At 41.0% G+C, this 17,264-nt stretch overlaps 1 protein-coding gene and 1 long non-coding RNA gene across 7 annotated transcripts in view; one reads left to right on the forward strand and one right to left on the reverse strand.

Moving 5' to 3' along the window:
* The window catches only part of LOC136794511 (uncharacterized), a 44,935-nt gene that overhangs the window by 19,716 nt on the left and 7,955 nt on the right, over positions 1 to 17,264 (reverse strand). The gene's annotated exons all lie outside the window — the stretch shown is intronic.
* On the forward strand, positions 9,134 to 14,874 carry ZBED5 (zinc finger BED-type containing 5). 6 transcript variants are annotated; one of them, XM_067038608.1, is made up of 3 exons: positions 9,134 to 9,521; positions 11,375 to 11,490; positions 12,582 to 14,874. In XM_067038608.1, the coding sequence occupies exon 3, from the start codon at positions 12,723 to 12,725 to the stop codon at positions 14,805 to 14,807; it is 2,085 nt and encodes a 694-aa protein (XP_066894709.1). In that variant the 5' UTR covers positions 9,134 to 9,521; positions 11,375 to 11,490; positions 12,582 to 12,722; the 3' UTR covers positions 14,808 to 14,874. The 6 variants fall into 6 exon arrangements, with proteins under 6 accessions (XP_066894709.1, XP_058923899.1, XP_066894711.1 ...); XM_059067916.2 differs by having other exon boundaries at positions 9,513 to 9,755; XM_067038610.1 differs by having other exon boundaries at positions 9,518 to 9,755; positions 12,587 to 14,874.

Raw genomic sequence — 17,264 nt, forward strand, 5'->3', positions numbered from 1 at the left:
CCAGCGGCCATGGCTCACGGGCTTAGCTGCTCCGCGGCATGTGGGATCTTCCCGGACCAGGGCACGAACCCGTGTCTCCTGCATCGGCAGGCGGATTCTCAACCACTGTGCCACCAGGGAAGCCCACCATTGTTATTTATTATCAGCATCCTTACCCTTCACAACTATCAACACTGATGTGCCTTTCATCAGAGACATTTAAGCAAGATTTACAAATAAAGGTTTGTTTATTCATAGAGCACATCTTTGAAGCAAGGCTGTAATTCCAAAATACGGACATAATAAATGACTTGCCCAGATTCTCAAGTCAAGAAATGATCCAGAGCCAGGACTCCACTCTTGTACAGATAAATACATATACTGGCTCTTGGCACAGAACCATAAATAACCCCATCCCCTGGCATTTTAGTCTCTCCCCAAGTAGTTGAATGTTTAAATGACTTGCAAACCTTCACTTTGGCTTTTAAAAATGCCCACTGTGGCATTCTTTTTAAAGGGATGCCTTTGAAAAGTTTAGCATCAACCTTCCAAAGAAAGTAAGAGAGTATGATTAGTTTTCACCTTCTTTAAGAGGACAGCCCTAGAACATAGTGCTTTTCCAAATGACAGTTCAGATCATATTATTTAGCCTAAAATCAATAACTTAGCAGGAGTACTCTACAACAGCATTATCCTAATTTGGAAACCTTTCTAAAGAAAAAGAAGCATGAAAGACACTGATCTGAATCAGGAAAACTGATCCAAGCACTGCCTCTGCCAGTAACCATATGTGTGACCCTGCATAACTCCATCAACTCCTCAAAACCTGAGACCTCTCATTTGTAAAGTGGGAATAAGAACACCTCCCCGCTTAACTAAATGGATTGTCTCAGAGTTCAAATAAGAGAGATCGTGAGGCTGCTCTGTAAGGTATGAAGTTCCAGATAAATTACTATTAATGTACAAAACCTGAATTCTTGATACAAGTATACTCTCTGCCCCCACCCCCAAATGTGAGAAAACATCTGATTTGCCACATTCAAGCCTCTCAAAGTGGGGGCCAATCATTGGTTTTTTCTAGACCAACAGGTCTCAACTGCAGTGTCTAGAAAAGAGGTGTGTGGCATTTATTTGTGAAGTGTGTCACAGTTTAAAGTGACAGAGTAACCTAAGCCTTTTATAAACTAAAGAGCATTATGCTGGAGATGTTTCTCACTACAGTATCTGTTGTGGTCCTTTTCTGAGGGAACTGCCCCTCCTGCCGTTCACATGATCCTTCCTTAACCACAGCCAAAGCTGGATTAAAAGGTGAACAGTTGGGCAGTTGCCCAAGTCATTAATCTATAAGGGGCGCTGAAATATCACTGGAATAATTAGTAACTATAAAAACAGTAAAGGCTTCTGCAGGCAAATTCTTACACACGTGGAAGAATATAAATTTGCTCCCACTTGAATTATAGTACAGGGAAGTCGAAACTAAAAACAATAGTGTTATTCTGACATGTATTGGATGCTTATACCATACCAGACCCTATACCAAGTACTTTCTGTATGATTGCACTTAAACTAAGTACTTTCTGTATGATTGCACTTAAACCCAGCAATTATTGCATGTTGTCTTTTTTTTTTTTTTTTTTTTTTTGTGGTACGCGGGCCTCTCACTGCTGTGGCCTCTCCCATTGCGGAGCACAGGCTCTGGATGCGCAGGCTCAGTGGCCATGGCTCACGGGCCCAGCTGCTCCGCGGCATGTGGGATCTTCCCGGACCGGGGCACGAACCCGTGTCCCCTGCATCGGCAGGCAGACTCTCAACCACTGCGCCACCAGGGAAGCCCAACACGTTGTCATTTTTAAACCTATTTTCAGATGAAGAAATTGAGATGTACCTGTACTTGAGATGGCACAAGTAGCAAACAGTGGAGGTGCAATTTGAAACCAGTCTTCTTCCAGGACCTGTATTCACTATGCCTGCCAGCTCTCCCCAAGTCTAGCTAAGTCTGTCATATGTTTCTGTGTCTAGTATTTATGCAGGAGAATTAGATAAAATTCAGCAGGCAGACTAAATCTGAAACCAAAATTCATGGATAGTGAGTACTGTTGGCCAGGAAACCAGTGATAATTTTTAAATACAAATTTCACACCTTTTGCTATGTTCTTCAAAGAATGAGTCTGGTTCAGAAAAATTTCAAAAGAAAAGTGAAAAGATAATAGAAACTATTTTTTAAGGTAAAACATATTGCCAAATTGTTTCAAAATACTGACACTGCTTAGGGACCTATCTATAATTTTAATTGATTGAAAATTAAGCTTCTCATTGCCCCCATCAAGTAATTGTTGAACAAATATTTAAAGAACACTTTTGAAAGGTGCATTAGAATTCAGTTGTAAATAACAGATTTCACTCTAGCTAATTTAAACAGAAAGGGATTTACTAGGAGGAATTAGGGATTTATTAAATCATTAAAAGGGCTAGTAGAACAGAGTTGAGGCTGCACTTTCAGGCACAACTTCTAGAAAAGTATTGCAGAACTGGCCCCACCATGGGCACCATGCTTCTGCCACACTTCTGAGGCTGGGGAATAAGGAAGCCATCTCCATACCTGCTGACTCTGACATAATCTGAATCAGGAAAATGGATGCCCTGCTCCTTATCTCTCATCATGCATGAAATTTAGGGACTGAATGTTGGGACCTCCACTGGAGCTGTCCCGGAAAAACCAACATGTGCCAGTGGAAATACAGAAGTGGCAGAAATACAGCCCCCACCTCAGAATGTTCACTTTTAACTTGCTAAGTTACATCTATTTTACAGAAACTGGGTTTCATGAATCCAAGCTGTAAGGACTTCTGGGAAACCTAGTCTCTAGGTCTGTAGCCTCAAGCAACGAGATTTGCTAGAAGAGAGTTGTCATTGAGCTGAGGGCATCGATCTGTGACCTCAGCTACAATCAGACACCGAATCATTAGAGCCAGCCCAGAGCACCCACACATCATACTCTACCCCTGTCAACAGTTCCCAGTAGGGACTCAAGAGCAGCCCACCCCAGGTTGGCCAGTGGTAGGTGACCTTATGAAAACATAACTTGGGACCAGATTGCTCTCTCAGGATTTTGGGATTGGGATATTGAAGGAATGAGCCAATGAATTGAGGGGCTTTATAGGTTTTAGGTTAAGTAGATTGGGAGTCAGAATGATAATGGGTCATGTGTGTGCAAATAGCATTATACACATATTCATTGAGAAATATGGAGGTAAATACCAAAAGGAATGGAATAAAATGTTACAAGTTGTTACAACAGAAGGAGAGGCAAAGAAATATCTTTTGTTGTTGTTGCTTATAAATCTTTTAGTCCTTGAATTTTTGAACGTTATGCTTGTATTACCAGGGTAAAAATTAAAATTAGAAACACCATAAGTAAACCCATTCCCTGGCATTTCAATCAACCACAAAATGAATACCCCAAATTTGAGCATTTAAGCCAGAACAACTAACCTACATATTACATGACCACTAGTTGAAGAGAGGGAGCTCCAGACAATCCAGTCCTTCCTTGCCTCACTTCCCACCTAGCACCTCCACTGCTGTAAAATTGAAAAAAAATTTAAAAACCAAAACCAGTTTAGCGAGAACCTTGAATGCCAAGCCAAGGAGTTAATCACCCCAGCAATGGGAATAGCTTTGAGTGAGGGAATGACTTTAATGTGTATAGAGTGCTTACCTGTGTGCAGGATAAATTTGATAGATATTGGCGATAGTCAGGGGATTGATTGGGAGATTACTAATAGGATCCTGGACTAAATCAATGGTAGTGGAATTGAAGAGAAAAGTTGGACGAAGAGATATAGTAGTGGAGGATTTTGTGGTAGCTGATCAGATATAAGGGGCAAGGAGAGTAAATTTGGTAGGTATATTCCACATTTCCAGAAATCCCTTCCTTTTAGGGGTGGCCCCTTACCCATTCCATGAGATTCTGATGGTGAATCAGAGTAAACTCATATTCCCCAAACTAAAGGACATATATGTCCCAAGTTGACCACACTGAGTACTCCTTCCCTGCACAATGTGTTTGGTTCACAGGCATAACCGAAACTTAATGAAAGACCTTTCTGGGAACCCTTCCCCAGTGCTACTGGGGAAGATGCTCTCTTCCACCATGAGTTTGGGAATGCCAGAAGCCATTATACTGCAATGTAGAGAGGGCCTATCACGAGAGAGTCAAACAGAGCCCTGACATCATTTGAGTCATTGAACCCATCCATACCTATACTGATGGACTTTTTAGTAATATGAGTCAAGAAATTAACTTTTTTGCTTATGGATTGGATTTCTATCATTTGCAACAGAAAGAGGACTTATTAACAGAGTCAAAGATGGCTTAATTTACATATCAAAAAATATTTACAGGGCTTCCCTGGTGGCACAGTGTCTAAGAATCTGTCTGCCAATGTAGGGGACACGGGTTCAAGCCCTGGTCCGGGCAGATGCCACATACTGCAGAGCAAATAAGCCCATGCACCACAACTACTGAGCCTGTGCTCTAGAACCCGCAAGCCACAACTACTGAGCCCAGGCGCCACAACTAAGGAAGCCCGTGTGCCTAGGGCCCATGCTCCGCAACAAGAGAAGCCACCAAAATGAGAAGCCCGCGCACCGCAACGGAGAGTAGCCCCTGCTCGCCACAACTAGAGAAAGCCCGTGTGCAGCAACGAAGACCCAAAGCAGCCAAAAATAAAATAAATAAATTTATTTAAAAAATATTTACGGCATATATGCCAAATGAACAGTTAAATGTCCAGTAAAATGGGAAATTTTTTAAAAAATCCTAAGACATGCCTCATACACCTTGAGATCTATTTCAGCATTGTCACCCGTTATAAATGTGACATCAAAGTCATGCGATAACTCTGGGATTCATTCTTCTCTTCTGTAGGATGGAGAAAAAAGGGGATTACATTGTACAGTTGGCTCTATGTATCTAGTTTCCACATCCGAGGATTCAACCAACTTTGTATCAAAAATATTCAGAAAAAAAATTCCAGAAAGTTCCAAAAAGCAAAAGTTGAATTCGCCAAGCATCAGCAACTATTTGCATAACATTTACATTGAATTTATTACTACTTACATGCATTTACATTGTATTAGGTGTGATAAGTAATCTAGAGATGATTTAAAGTGTACAGGAGGATGTGAGCAGATTATATACAAATACTATGCCATTTTATAAAAAGTACTTGCGCATCACAGGTTTTTGGTATCCAAGGGGAAGGGGTCCTGGAACCAAACCCCTACAGATACTGAGTGAAGACTATATCATTTTCTACAGATTTTCTTCAGCTCTAAAGTTTTATGATTCTATTCCATGACATAGAAGAACTAGTGAGTCACTCCAAGATTCTAAAATATGGAAGATTGGTATGCTAAACCAATTAAATGGAAAAACAGTGGAAGCTAGGAAGACTGTGGCAATAATTTAGAAGGAACATTTCTTGAGCCTGGTCTAGAGAACATGCGATAGTGATGGAGGGATGTGGATGAACCTAAGAAACATTAGAAGCAAATAACAATTTGATGCCTGCACATATGGAATATGAAGATGAGTGAAGAGTGACTATTGACTCCAAAAGCTTGCTAGTTTGCGATATTAAAATAATGATAAAATCTTTAACAAAAATGAAGTCGTTGAGAAAGTACAAGTGTTAGGAGAGATTTAGTACAGTTCTGAACATGCTGCATCTGAGCTGTTGTTATATATTCAAATAGAAAGTCTACAGACTTGAAAATCTAGAACTGAAGTTCAAGTGGGAAGTCAGGGCTCATGTTATATTTTTGAGAATCATTGAACATAGAGGGAATAGTGAAAGTCCTGGGAGTGAATACTAGCTACAATAAAAACTGGTAATTGACATGACTAATTTGTTTATTAATAGGCAAAGACATTAAAATTGTAAACTTGTATTTCTTAAGCCTCTAAAAAGCTCAACTTATAAATCTTGTTAGTCTATTTATAAACCTCATAATCTTTGCATAAAAATATGGACAATCACTTTCACTTCTCTATGATTTAATTAATTCACAAGCATAACAGACTGTATACTTCTTGAATATTTAACATCACTTGCATACTCCATTAGTTAAATTTTTTTAGATATCTTAAACTACAATTACAAATGTAATATATCTAACATCTTGGCAGTGAAATTTTATAAGCACTTACATAATTCTTGTAAATCTAATAGCGATAAATCAATCTTATACCTGTGGTCACAAAATTCTCTTAAATGTTTCATATTTTTTTCTCCCAGTTTTACTGAGATATAATTGACATACTGCACTGGATAAGTTTAAAGTGTACAACATTATGATTTGATTTACATACATCATGAAGTGATTATCACAAGATTAGTAAACATTCATCATCTCATATAGGTACAAAATAAAGAAATAGTAAAAAGAGTATCTTGTGATGAGAATTCTTAGGGTTTACTCTCTTAACAACTTTCATATATAACACATAGCAGTGTCAATTATATAGATCATGTTGTACATTGCATACTTAGTACTATTTATCTTATAACTGCCAGTTTGTACCTTCTGATTGCCTTCATCCAATTCCTCCTCCCCCCACCCCCTAAACTCCCACCCTCCCCCATAGATCTTAAAAGTTCACAAAGCACACAACACCACAGAAATGATTAACTTTCACAGAAATAATGAAAATTGTATTAATTTCCCACCTTTTTTATATTAAAGGTGACATATTGTGGCAGGCATGGAGATGTGCCACTCAGCTCCTTCTTCAAGAAAGGACTCGCTGCCCTGCTCGGGGGGCCAGCAGTACGATCAGCAGATGGCCCCCAGCTGTCAGCGCGTTCAGGGTCTGCCTCAGCGGCAGTCCTGCCCTTCCCATGGCCGCCATATACTATCTGAGGGAGAGGGGAGGATAAAGGGTGGAGTGGGACACTCCAACCTACGATACTGACTCCAGAGCTCCCTGTCTCATCATCTGCTTCTGGCAAACCTAACTGCAGTGCAAGTTAACTCATGCAACCAACATGAACAGAACTGCCATCTCAGACCTCTCACAGCAACTACGGCTGCAAATTTGGGATATCAGTCAAAATTCCTGTTACTACTTCCCGTGATGATTTTACGGGAAGTAACTCGGTCAGTTACTTGAGCCCCAAGTAACTGACCGAGTTCCCTTTTCATGGTGAAGCTCTACCTGCTTACCCAATATATTACTGTAATCTTACTTGAAATCTTTTTCTGCCTTATATAAATATGCACAAGCACACCCCGCCCAGACATACATGGCCTGTAGTTCCCATAACCTCACTGCACTTAATCTTGGCTCTGCCAACAATTAGCTGTGGGAACTTGGGCAATTTATTTACCAATCCGTGCTCAATTTTCCTTATCTGTAAAATAGGCATAGTCATCTGATAGGGTTGTAAAGAGTAAATGAGCTAGTACTTTAAAAAGTGTGTAGATAGAACAGCCTCTGCCAATACTGCATATTCAATAAATGCTAGCCATTATCATTATTGGTCTGAGTTCTACGTTGTCTATACGTTTTCTTATCTGTCTCAGCAACCAACATCCTATAATAACGTATCGACTAATCAATTACAGAAGAAGTTCTTATGTTTCAAGACCCTTAATTATCAGACTTCGGATTTTTGGACTTAGGTTAAATCCTAGACTTGAAGTCAGCTGAATTTGTTATCAGCTGAATGTTTTGGATTTTCCCAATTCATGAAGATGTAAACCAGATACGTGAAGATTAAATCGGGAGTATATATGTAAAAGGCTTTTCTGAAATATAAAACATATGAAAATGTGGGATATTATTCTAATATTATTAAGAAGCTAGACAACTCCTGCAATTACAAAATGAAATTCTTTGCTCTTCAAGTAAAATTGCACCCCTTCCCCAAAATGATTTCCCCCTTGGTGGTTAAAGCTCAAATGAGGCCGATTTAAGAGGAATCATTTTAAAATTACCATAAAAACATATGGGGGCTTCCCTGGTGGCACAGTGGTTGAGAATCCTCCTGCCGATGCAGGGGACACGGGTTCGTGCCCCGGTCCGGTAAGATCCCACATGCCGCAGAGAGGCTGGGCCCGTGAGCCATGGCCACTGAGCCTGAGCGTCCGGAGCCTGTGCTCCGCAACGGGAGAGGCCTCAACAGTGAGAGGCCTGCGTACCACACACACACAGAAAAAAACCCCCAAAAAACCACATATGGATAGCCTACCATAGGGCAAAGTTCTGAAGATGCTGAAATGACTTTACAGCATTTAGGACCAAATGTTAACATCTATGATCAGTCCTAGGAAATCATCTTTTTCAGTCCTCCTGAAAATTCTGTTAAATAAAAGGTTAGACTTCTTTCAACGCCTAAGAAATTTATTCGCTTATCAAAGAAGAGCATATTTAAGAAAAACAAAAGCTGCCCTTGCTTTTGACCACAAGTTGGGAATTTTCTGTCATTGGTGCAGCGCCTGAAAACAAGATCCAACTTTCATTTGGCTATTTCTACGGGGCCTCGAAAATCTAAAATATTGCAAACAATAGGAACCACTGTTTAATGCTACGCGTATTTTAACAAATTCCCTCCAAGAAGCGTACATATTTTAAGATGCCGGTTTGGAAAAACAGACTGCAGGTCGCCACAACGGATCTCACACAATATCGAATAACGGAATACACTGCCCGAAGCCTTTTGCTGTGTTGTTTTTAAAAAGAGGGGATGGGCGTAAAAGAAATGGGCTTAAAACACTCGATGCTACAGCTAGCAAACTGAGTGTTCCAGAGCGCTGGACGTTCCTCCGAGGAGGGAGCCACCAGTGAGCGGTGCAAAGACACAGGAAGCTGCCTCTTTCCCGTTGACACTGCGGAGACGCCGCTATCCCTACATATTCCCACACGCGGCTCCCCGACCCCATGTGGGGTCACCCGAGATCGGCGCCCCGGCAAGATCAGGCTCAGCTCCCAGCTCTGCCCGCTAGGGGCCCCCGACAAGCCAGCATCGGGGAGGGGCGGGGAAGGGAGAGGGAGTTTTCTGCCCCGATTCCAGTGAGAAAACAAGGAAAAGAGGAGGCGGTTGCGCAACCTGGGCCTGGGGTGCGGCTCGGGGAACAAAGAGGGCGTGAAAGCACCAGCAGCCGAGACTCTGCGAATCCACTCAAATCTGCCGCCGGGGCAGAGCCCCAGTGCTTGTGGATACGCAGATTTCTCAAAGCCAGTCCAGCCCTACAGGATCACAAATGCTATCTCGCAGCACCCAGGACTCTACACCGTAAACAAACGCCGGGGCTGCTCTGGCCCAGGGAAATTTGAAAACAATCGCTTCACGTCTGCCATTCAGCTTAGCCTCCTAGAGCTCACGATTCCAGACTGCCAGGGGCGACGGCAGCTGGGCAACGCCTCAACCGAACTTGGTCCTTTCCTTTGGTCCCACCCCACTGCTCAGCGCGGATTGGTGACAGGGAGCAACTCCGGCGCTGATTGGGCGGCGGCGGAGTCGCTCACGGAGACAGTAAGTTCGGTGCCCCAGAGTGCTAAATTTATCTTCAGACGAGCTACCGCGCCCGCCGCGAATTGGATCTCTATGGAGGTGGCATAGGCGATATCCCTGAGCTGAGAGCATCGCCCGGCCCCCCGAATCCTTCTTCCCTCTGTTTTGTTTTTCATTTCTCCCCTTCCTCCCTTACCCCCTCTCCCCTCCAGTCCGCGACGACTGGCTCTTGACCCCGTTCAGGCCTCGGTGAAGGTGAGGACCAGAGCCGCCGCGGCGGCTGAGTGGTGCGCTCTGAAATGGCCGCTGCCGTGAGCTTCGTAAAATGGCGGCCGCAGGCTCAGCTGGCGACCGCGGCGCTGCTCCGCAGCCCAGCCGCAGCCGAGACCATTCTCTCCATCACTGATGGAGATGAAGGAGAAAGATAGCGTCGGGTGCTGAGACGTTTTCCTGTGGTTGTTAGCTGAGGCGACCGCCCGGGGACGCGAGAGCAGTTCCGTAGGCGAGGGTGGACGCCCACAGGAAGCCAGCCCCCAGCCGTGGTGGGCAGCGCGCTCCTGTGATAAGGAGCAGCCGAGGGATAGGTGGCCGGGCCGCCCATCGAGGTGACCGTTGAAAAAAGCACTTAGGTGCTGGACGGGGTGTCCGTGTCCACCTCCTGCCTCGGCTTATGAATGGACTGCACTCCTACCCAGCCCTCCAGCCCCGGGTATTGTTCAGAGCAGGAACCGTCTGAGGGTGGGGGTTGAATAGAGGGTGCTACCTGTCACCTTAGCCGAAGAGACAAAAGATGAGGGTTCCCCCCGCCCCTTTTCCGGGAGTCGAATAGAAACTTTACTCTAGGGAGTCCAGTCTCTTTGTCCTCGAGAGATTCGGGGAAGCACCTCTAAAAAGGTGGAACTGAGGCCCTCCGAACAAAGCGTTTCCACTCCGTCGTGTCCTTCTCTGGTAGCAGGGGAGAGGGATCCTAAATTTTGAGGTCACCCAGCGGCTCCATGAAGTTCTCGGCAGCTAAAGCGCATTCAGGACTGTGGAAGAACAGTCTACTCTTTCGCTCCCAGTAATGAAGATGTAGGGCTTTCTCCTGCTGCCAGTTTGAGACCCTCGACTTTCTGGCAGTTGTAACCCATTGAAATTCATTTCTCTCTGCACTATCCGACTCCTGGTAACAGATTTTTTAGTGCTTGAGAGATTAAGAGTATTCAGGGACACACAGCAGTGACTAGGCACGTGGGCTTTGCAGTCGAACTTTCTGGGTTCTGTTCTGAGTTCTTCACAGATGTGTTAACTTAGCAGGTGACTTAGCCTCTCTGTATCTATTTGTTCATCCCTAAAGGGGGGTTATTAATAATAGTCCCTGACTCAGGTTTGTTTTGAGGATTAAGTGACCTAATCTAGGAAGGATTTAGCAGTTACTGGCACATAGTAAACAATGATCACTCAATAAACATTAGTAAGTTAAGGAGCTTGGTTATTGAGACGAGTGGTTGTAACAAAAAGGCATAGTTCATGTAACCCTTCCATGTATAACTCCATTTTAGATTACTTTACTTTAAGTGCTTAGTTTTAGAGACACTAAGGTGTGGCTGTACTTTAAAAAGTTAGGTTTCGTTTCTGAGAGTTTTTAATGTTTTTCTTTGAAGTCAGTGGATGGGGGAGCATTTCAAAATAATGAAATTACCAGGGTATTAAACAGGACGAAAATATTAGCATTTTTACTGTTAGGCATCTTCTATTTCAGTCTAAGATCTGCATTGCAGTGAAGAATCATTTGCACTGCCTGGCTCTAAAATAAATTGTAAAGAATGGTCATCTTAGAGGTGTATAGTTCATTTTCCTTTTGTAGTGTCTAATTTTATTTTTTCTCATTCTAGGCTTTTGGTTACTCCCCTTCCACCCTATCCCTTAATTTTATTTTTTTTGAAGCGTCTGCATTTCAAGCTGCCAAGGTGGAGAGAGTGATTGCAGAAGGGAGTGCTCCTCATTTCAGGTATCTTACCCTCTAGCTATTACTGAGAAAGCCATTTTGATTCAGGATCTAATATGAGAATCCAAAGCTTACTCTGAGCCAAATCATAAAGTTTAAATCAAAAGTAGCTATATTTAAGTAGACACTAAATTTGAATGCCTTAACTTATAAGGCTGGTATTCATCAGAGGTCCTAAAATTTGCGTTACCCTTCCATTTAATTATGCCTTTAAAAAACTATTATATGAGGAATAAGCCTATTTAAATGAGAGTTTTCGTTAGGTCTTCGTTAAGCCTTCATCTAAAGAATAACGGGATGCAGAGTAATCAGTAAAATATATGCATTATTTTGAATGAGTCTTATTTTGGATAATATAAATATTTATGTAATTTAAGTCCAGAGAAATAGTAGCTAACTTTTGGTTTACAGTTTATTTTTCATTGTTAACACACAGTGTTTAGATACAACAGAATTCTGTGTCTTGCAAAACTTTGACCTGTTTGTGTTTTTGACATAGCTCATCAGAATAATTACTAGCCCTGAAAGGAGCCTTAAGATGTATGACGGTGTCAACAATGAATGTATCTAATGGCAGTAGGCATCAGAAAGCTAGAAGAAAAAAAAAAAAAAGCTAGAAGAGATTCCAAGATACTGTATATCATGAAAGGGGATGATAAATTATGGCCCCATGCTGTCTGTTTTTATAAATAGAGATTTATTGCAACACAACTGTGCCCATTCTTTAACGTTTTGTCTATGGCTGCTGCCATGCTACAACTACAAAGCTGAGTAGTTGCAACAGAGGCCATACGGCCCATCAGGTAAAAAACATTTACCGTATGGCGCTTTACAGGAGAAGTTTGCCAACCCTGCCATGGGACCTCAAGGTCCCTTCCTTAAAAATGCATTTATCAACTCATTATTTCTTAGTCCAATGGTTCCCAAGCTGTGTTTTATAGAAGATTAATGTTATCTTAAGTTAATAAGCATTGTGAGGAAAAGATCAGTGCTAACAATAGTTTCTTCTTTTAGAATTTATTTTAAAATGTAAGTTTAAGACTACTAAACTCATTTCTATAGCTTTTATTTTTATGTGATAATCTACCTTTAAGAAAAGGTGTGCCATACCTGAGAGCACCAGGAAGTCGAATGAGAGATCACCTGATACACGAACGTGTGATGTTCCATCTGCGCGTTGATGCATAGGCAGCACTTACAAATTAACTGATGTGTTGCTATATATCATCTCTTTGATGGTTGCTCATCTTCTATGTATCCTGTCTTATAATTTCAACACATTTGTGATATTCAGTGTTTATTCTAAATTAACCATGTTTTGTACTACAAATTCATTGCCTATGGATCTGTTGCTGAAACAAGGAAGTCTTAAACAAGAAGTAGAATCTTTTTGTTATCAAATTGTGTCTGAATCAAATGATCAAAAGGTTGGAATATTACAGAGTGAAGATGAGCAGTTGCAGCCTGCAGTTTCTAAAAATTCAGAAGGTGAGCTTTCCAGGGTCAAATTTATGTCCAATTCCAACAAAATAACAACATTTAGTAAGAAACCAAAAAGAAGAAAATACGATGAAAGTTATTTGTCTTTTGGATTTACTTACTTTGGAAATAGAGATGCACCTCATGCCCAGTGTGTATTATGTAAGAAAATTTTATCAAATAGCTCTTTGGCCCCTAGTAAACTTCGAAGACATTTGGAAACTAAACATGCTGCATACAAAGACAAAGACATAAGCTTTTTCAAGCAACATCTTGATTCACCTGAAAATAATAAACCCCCAGCACCTAAAATTGTCAATACAGATAATGAAAGTGCTACAGAAGCATCATACAATGTAAGTTACCATATAGCCCTGAGTGGAGAGGCTCATACTATTGGAGAATTGCTTATCAAGCCTTGTGCAAAAGATGTGGTGATGCGGATGTTTGACGAACAGTATAGTAAAAAAATAGATGCAGTACAACTATCAAACAGTACTGTTGCACGTCGAATTAAGGATCTAGCTGCTGACATTGAAGAAGAGCTTGTTTGTAGACTGAAAATTTGTGATGGGTTTTCACTGCAACTAGATGAATCAGCTGATGTTTCAGGACTTGCTGTGCTGCTTGTGTTTGTTCGTTACAGGTTTAATAAGTCTATTGAGGAAGACCTACTCTTATGTGAGTCTTTGCAAAGTAATGCCACTGGTGAAGAAATTTTCAACTGTATCAACAGTTTTATGCAGAAACATGAAATTGAATGGGAAAAATGTGTTGATGTTTGTAGTGATGCTTCCAGGGCAATGGACGGGAAAATTGCTGAGGCTGTCACCTTGATAAAATATGTGGCTCCCGAAAGCTCCAGTAGTCACTGCCTGTTATATAGACATGCACTAGCAGTTAAAACAATGCCTGCATCTCTGAAAAATGTGCTAGATCAGGCCGTACAAATCATCAATTATATTAAAGCTCGACCACATCAATCCAGACTACTAAAAATTTTGTGTGAAGAAATGGGTGCCCAGCACACAGCACTTCTTCTAAATACAGAGGTGAGGTGGCTCTCCCGAGGTAAAGTTCTTGTAAGACTTTTTGAGCTTCGTCGTGAACTGTTGGTTTTCATGGATTCTGCTTTTCGACTGTCTGATTGTTTAACAAATTCATCTTGGCTGCTAAGACTTGCATATCTTGCAGATATTTTTACTAAATTAAATGAGGTTAATCTGTCAATGCAAGGAAAAAATGTGACAGTGTTCACAGTATTTGATAAAATGTCATCATTGTTAAGAAAATTGGAATTTTGGGCCTCATCTGTCGAAGAAGAAAACTTTGATTGTTTTCCTACACTGAGTGACTTTTTGACTGAAATTAATTCTACAGTTGATAAAGATATTTGCAGTGCCATAGTGCAGCACCTAAGGGGTTTGCGCTCTACTCTGTTAAAATATTTTCCTGTAACAAATGACAATAATGCTTGGGTTAGAAATCCATTTACAGTAACTGTTAAACCAGCCTCATTAGTAGCACGGGACTACGAGAGCCTGATTGATTTAACATCTGATTCTCAAGTGAAACAAAATTTCAGTGAACTTTCACTAAATGATTTTTGGAGTAGCCTAATTCAAGAGTACCCAAGTGTTGCAAGGCGTGCAGTTCGTGTACTTCTTCCTTTTGCTACAATGCACCTGTGTGAGACAGGATTTTCATATTATGCTGCAACAAAAACGAAATACAGGAAAAGACTCGATGCTGCACCTCACATGCGGATCCGACTTAGCAACATTACACCTAATATTAAGCGAATATGTGACAAAAAGACACAAAAACACTGTTCTCATTAAAATTGGAGGGTTTTGCATGCCTCTTGATAACCAAATATAAGATGAAAATAAAAGATGATTTACTTCACTGATGATATCTTGGGGTTTAAAAAAATGTTTCAAATTTTTTTATACCTCTTAGATTTTAAGAAAGGTAAAGAATCAAAAATTTAAACCTGTACTACTGTTGGTATTTCTTCTTCATGTAATTTCAAAGGGTTCCATGGTTATGACTGTGGGAAATATTGATTCACAAGGAAAAGCCCCAGTTTCTTAGCATGACATATCTTTTCAGGATCTAATCGCTACCAGTGTTTCTAAGCATGCCACCCTGTAACCCTCCAATCACAGGGACCTTGCCTAAACATATCACTGTTTTATGCTTTCAGGTCTCAAAAAAACATTCCTTCTCCTTGCTTCCTGACAGACTCCTATTTGCTTTTCAACCCTTTGACTTAATTTATCTTCAGTACTTTCATTCTCTAAATCTTCCTATTTGTCCCTATTTTTTGTGTATGTCTCAGCTGTGAACTGCTGCTTGGTGATCTCATAATTCCCAGTATTATTGGACTGAGCTGTTATATGATCTTATCCAGCTCTGTGTCTCCATTATCTGGCAGAAGACCTTACTAAAGTAGATGCTAAATAAAGGAAAAAATGTTGGTGAAGGTGAACCAACGAAAAATGGAAGAGGGCATGGTAGCTTATATTTGTATGTTATCGTGTATAAAATGCTACTCTTTGCGGTTTGGGCTCAGTTATTCCATTACCTAGAATTTAGTGTGGCCATTAGGCAGAAGTTACTGGGGAATGTCAGAGCTTTGATTCGAGCTGAACTGTTGGGGAGGTGGAGGGAGTGTGAAGAACATTTTCAGATTTTCTTTGTTTCTCAATTCATGTATAGATTATTGCCAATTCCATATACTATAGTCTAAATTAATGAGGCTTTACTGTACTTGAAGATGATTGGACTTGAAACCCCTATCAGTGTATTAGAATACTATGAAAGATTTCTGACTGACATTCCTGCCTCTCGTCTTCGCTTCCATGTCACATCACCCAACACAGTTCACCAACTCAAGGTTAAATATTTTTTGTGTTATTCCTATAGTCAAGACCTACCATATAACTACTAGATAACCATTATTTATTTAATCTCACTTATTCAAACCCACTCCCCATTTTGGGGAAGAGGAGAACCTCTCCTCCCTGAGGCAGAATGTGATAGAATGATTAGGCTTAGGTACCTGCTCCACTACTTAATTAGCTTTTTTTTTTTTTTTTTTTGGTGATGCCGAGCAGCTTGTGGGATTTTAGTTCCCTGACGACCAGGGGTTGAACCCAGGCCCTCGGTAGTGAGTGCTCGGAGTCCTAACCACTGGACCACCAGGGAATTCCCTAACTAGCTCTTTAACTTTGGTCAATTTGAGCCTTCCTGAACCTATTATCTCATTGGTAAAATTGTAGTTATGCCTTCTTTAAAGAGTTATTAAGATAAAATGAGTATGTATATAAATCTAACAGTGGGTAGTCAGGAATAGATAAGTGACTTACATTAGTTCCTTGCCATATCCAGCCATGTTCAGTCAAACGTCACTCCACACTCACACTTCCAGTCTGAGTTTTTATTCTGTGTGGAGACCAAACAGGCTATATAGGACCTGACCTAATATGAGGCAGCAAGATTAAGTATTTTTAGCCCAGGTTTTTCTCCTTTGTCACATTAAGCACCTATTTACCTGTCAGTTACTCTGCTGGATGCTTGTATGTTATCAGTAATCTTAAACAACCCTATGGGATTAGGTAATTTCTGAATTTGCCCAAGGTCACACAAGTAGCAGAACTTAAAGTCTTTTCTGACAGTACTTTTGCCTTCATTGCATTTCAGACTTTTCTAAGAGCATCAAAAAATGACTTGGGAGTAAAGCTACAACTCCCTACTAAGATGTGGGCATTTCTTTGAAATCTGTGCTTTCTTGTCTAAATTCATCCCAAATAGCCATCTACTTCAAAGCTTGACTGCTTGTTGTAGTGTAAAAATATGTAACATAGGGATTAAATTGCTATCAAGTAAAATTATCCAAAAAGATTCATCATAATTGCTCATACATGCAGTACGTTTTATCAGCTAATCCCAGAATTAAAGGTACGCTATTTCGAGAAGTATGTACAATGCCATGATGTGTACATTTGGTGTCTCAAGTGTGGTAACCAGACTCCCTGTGTGATTGCTGAACCTGAGCCTCTGCTTAGGTCATCTGTCCAGGATGTAAACCTCTTGAGATATAAAACCTCTCACTTTCTAGTCCTTTACCCCTAACCACCTTCTCTTGAGAGTCTGCTTTTCTGCATTTAAATCCAAATCTATTGACTGAGACACCGCTAACTGCTACTAGACCTGTTTAATGCCAGCACTACCCAACTTGGTTCTTGATGTCAACTACTGACCTGTTCTATAACCTATCAGGACTAACCTAT

Source organism: Kogia breviceps, chromosome 7 (genome assembly GCF_026419965.1).
Source record: "Kogia breviceps isolate mKogBre1 chromosome 7, mKogBre1 haplotype 1, whole genome shotgun sequence".
NCBI classification, from domain to species: Eukaryota; Metazoa; Chordata; class Mammalia; order Artiodactyla; family Physeteridae; genus Kogia; species Kogia breviceps.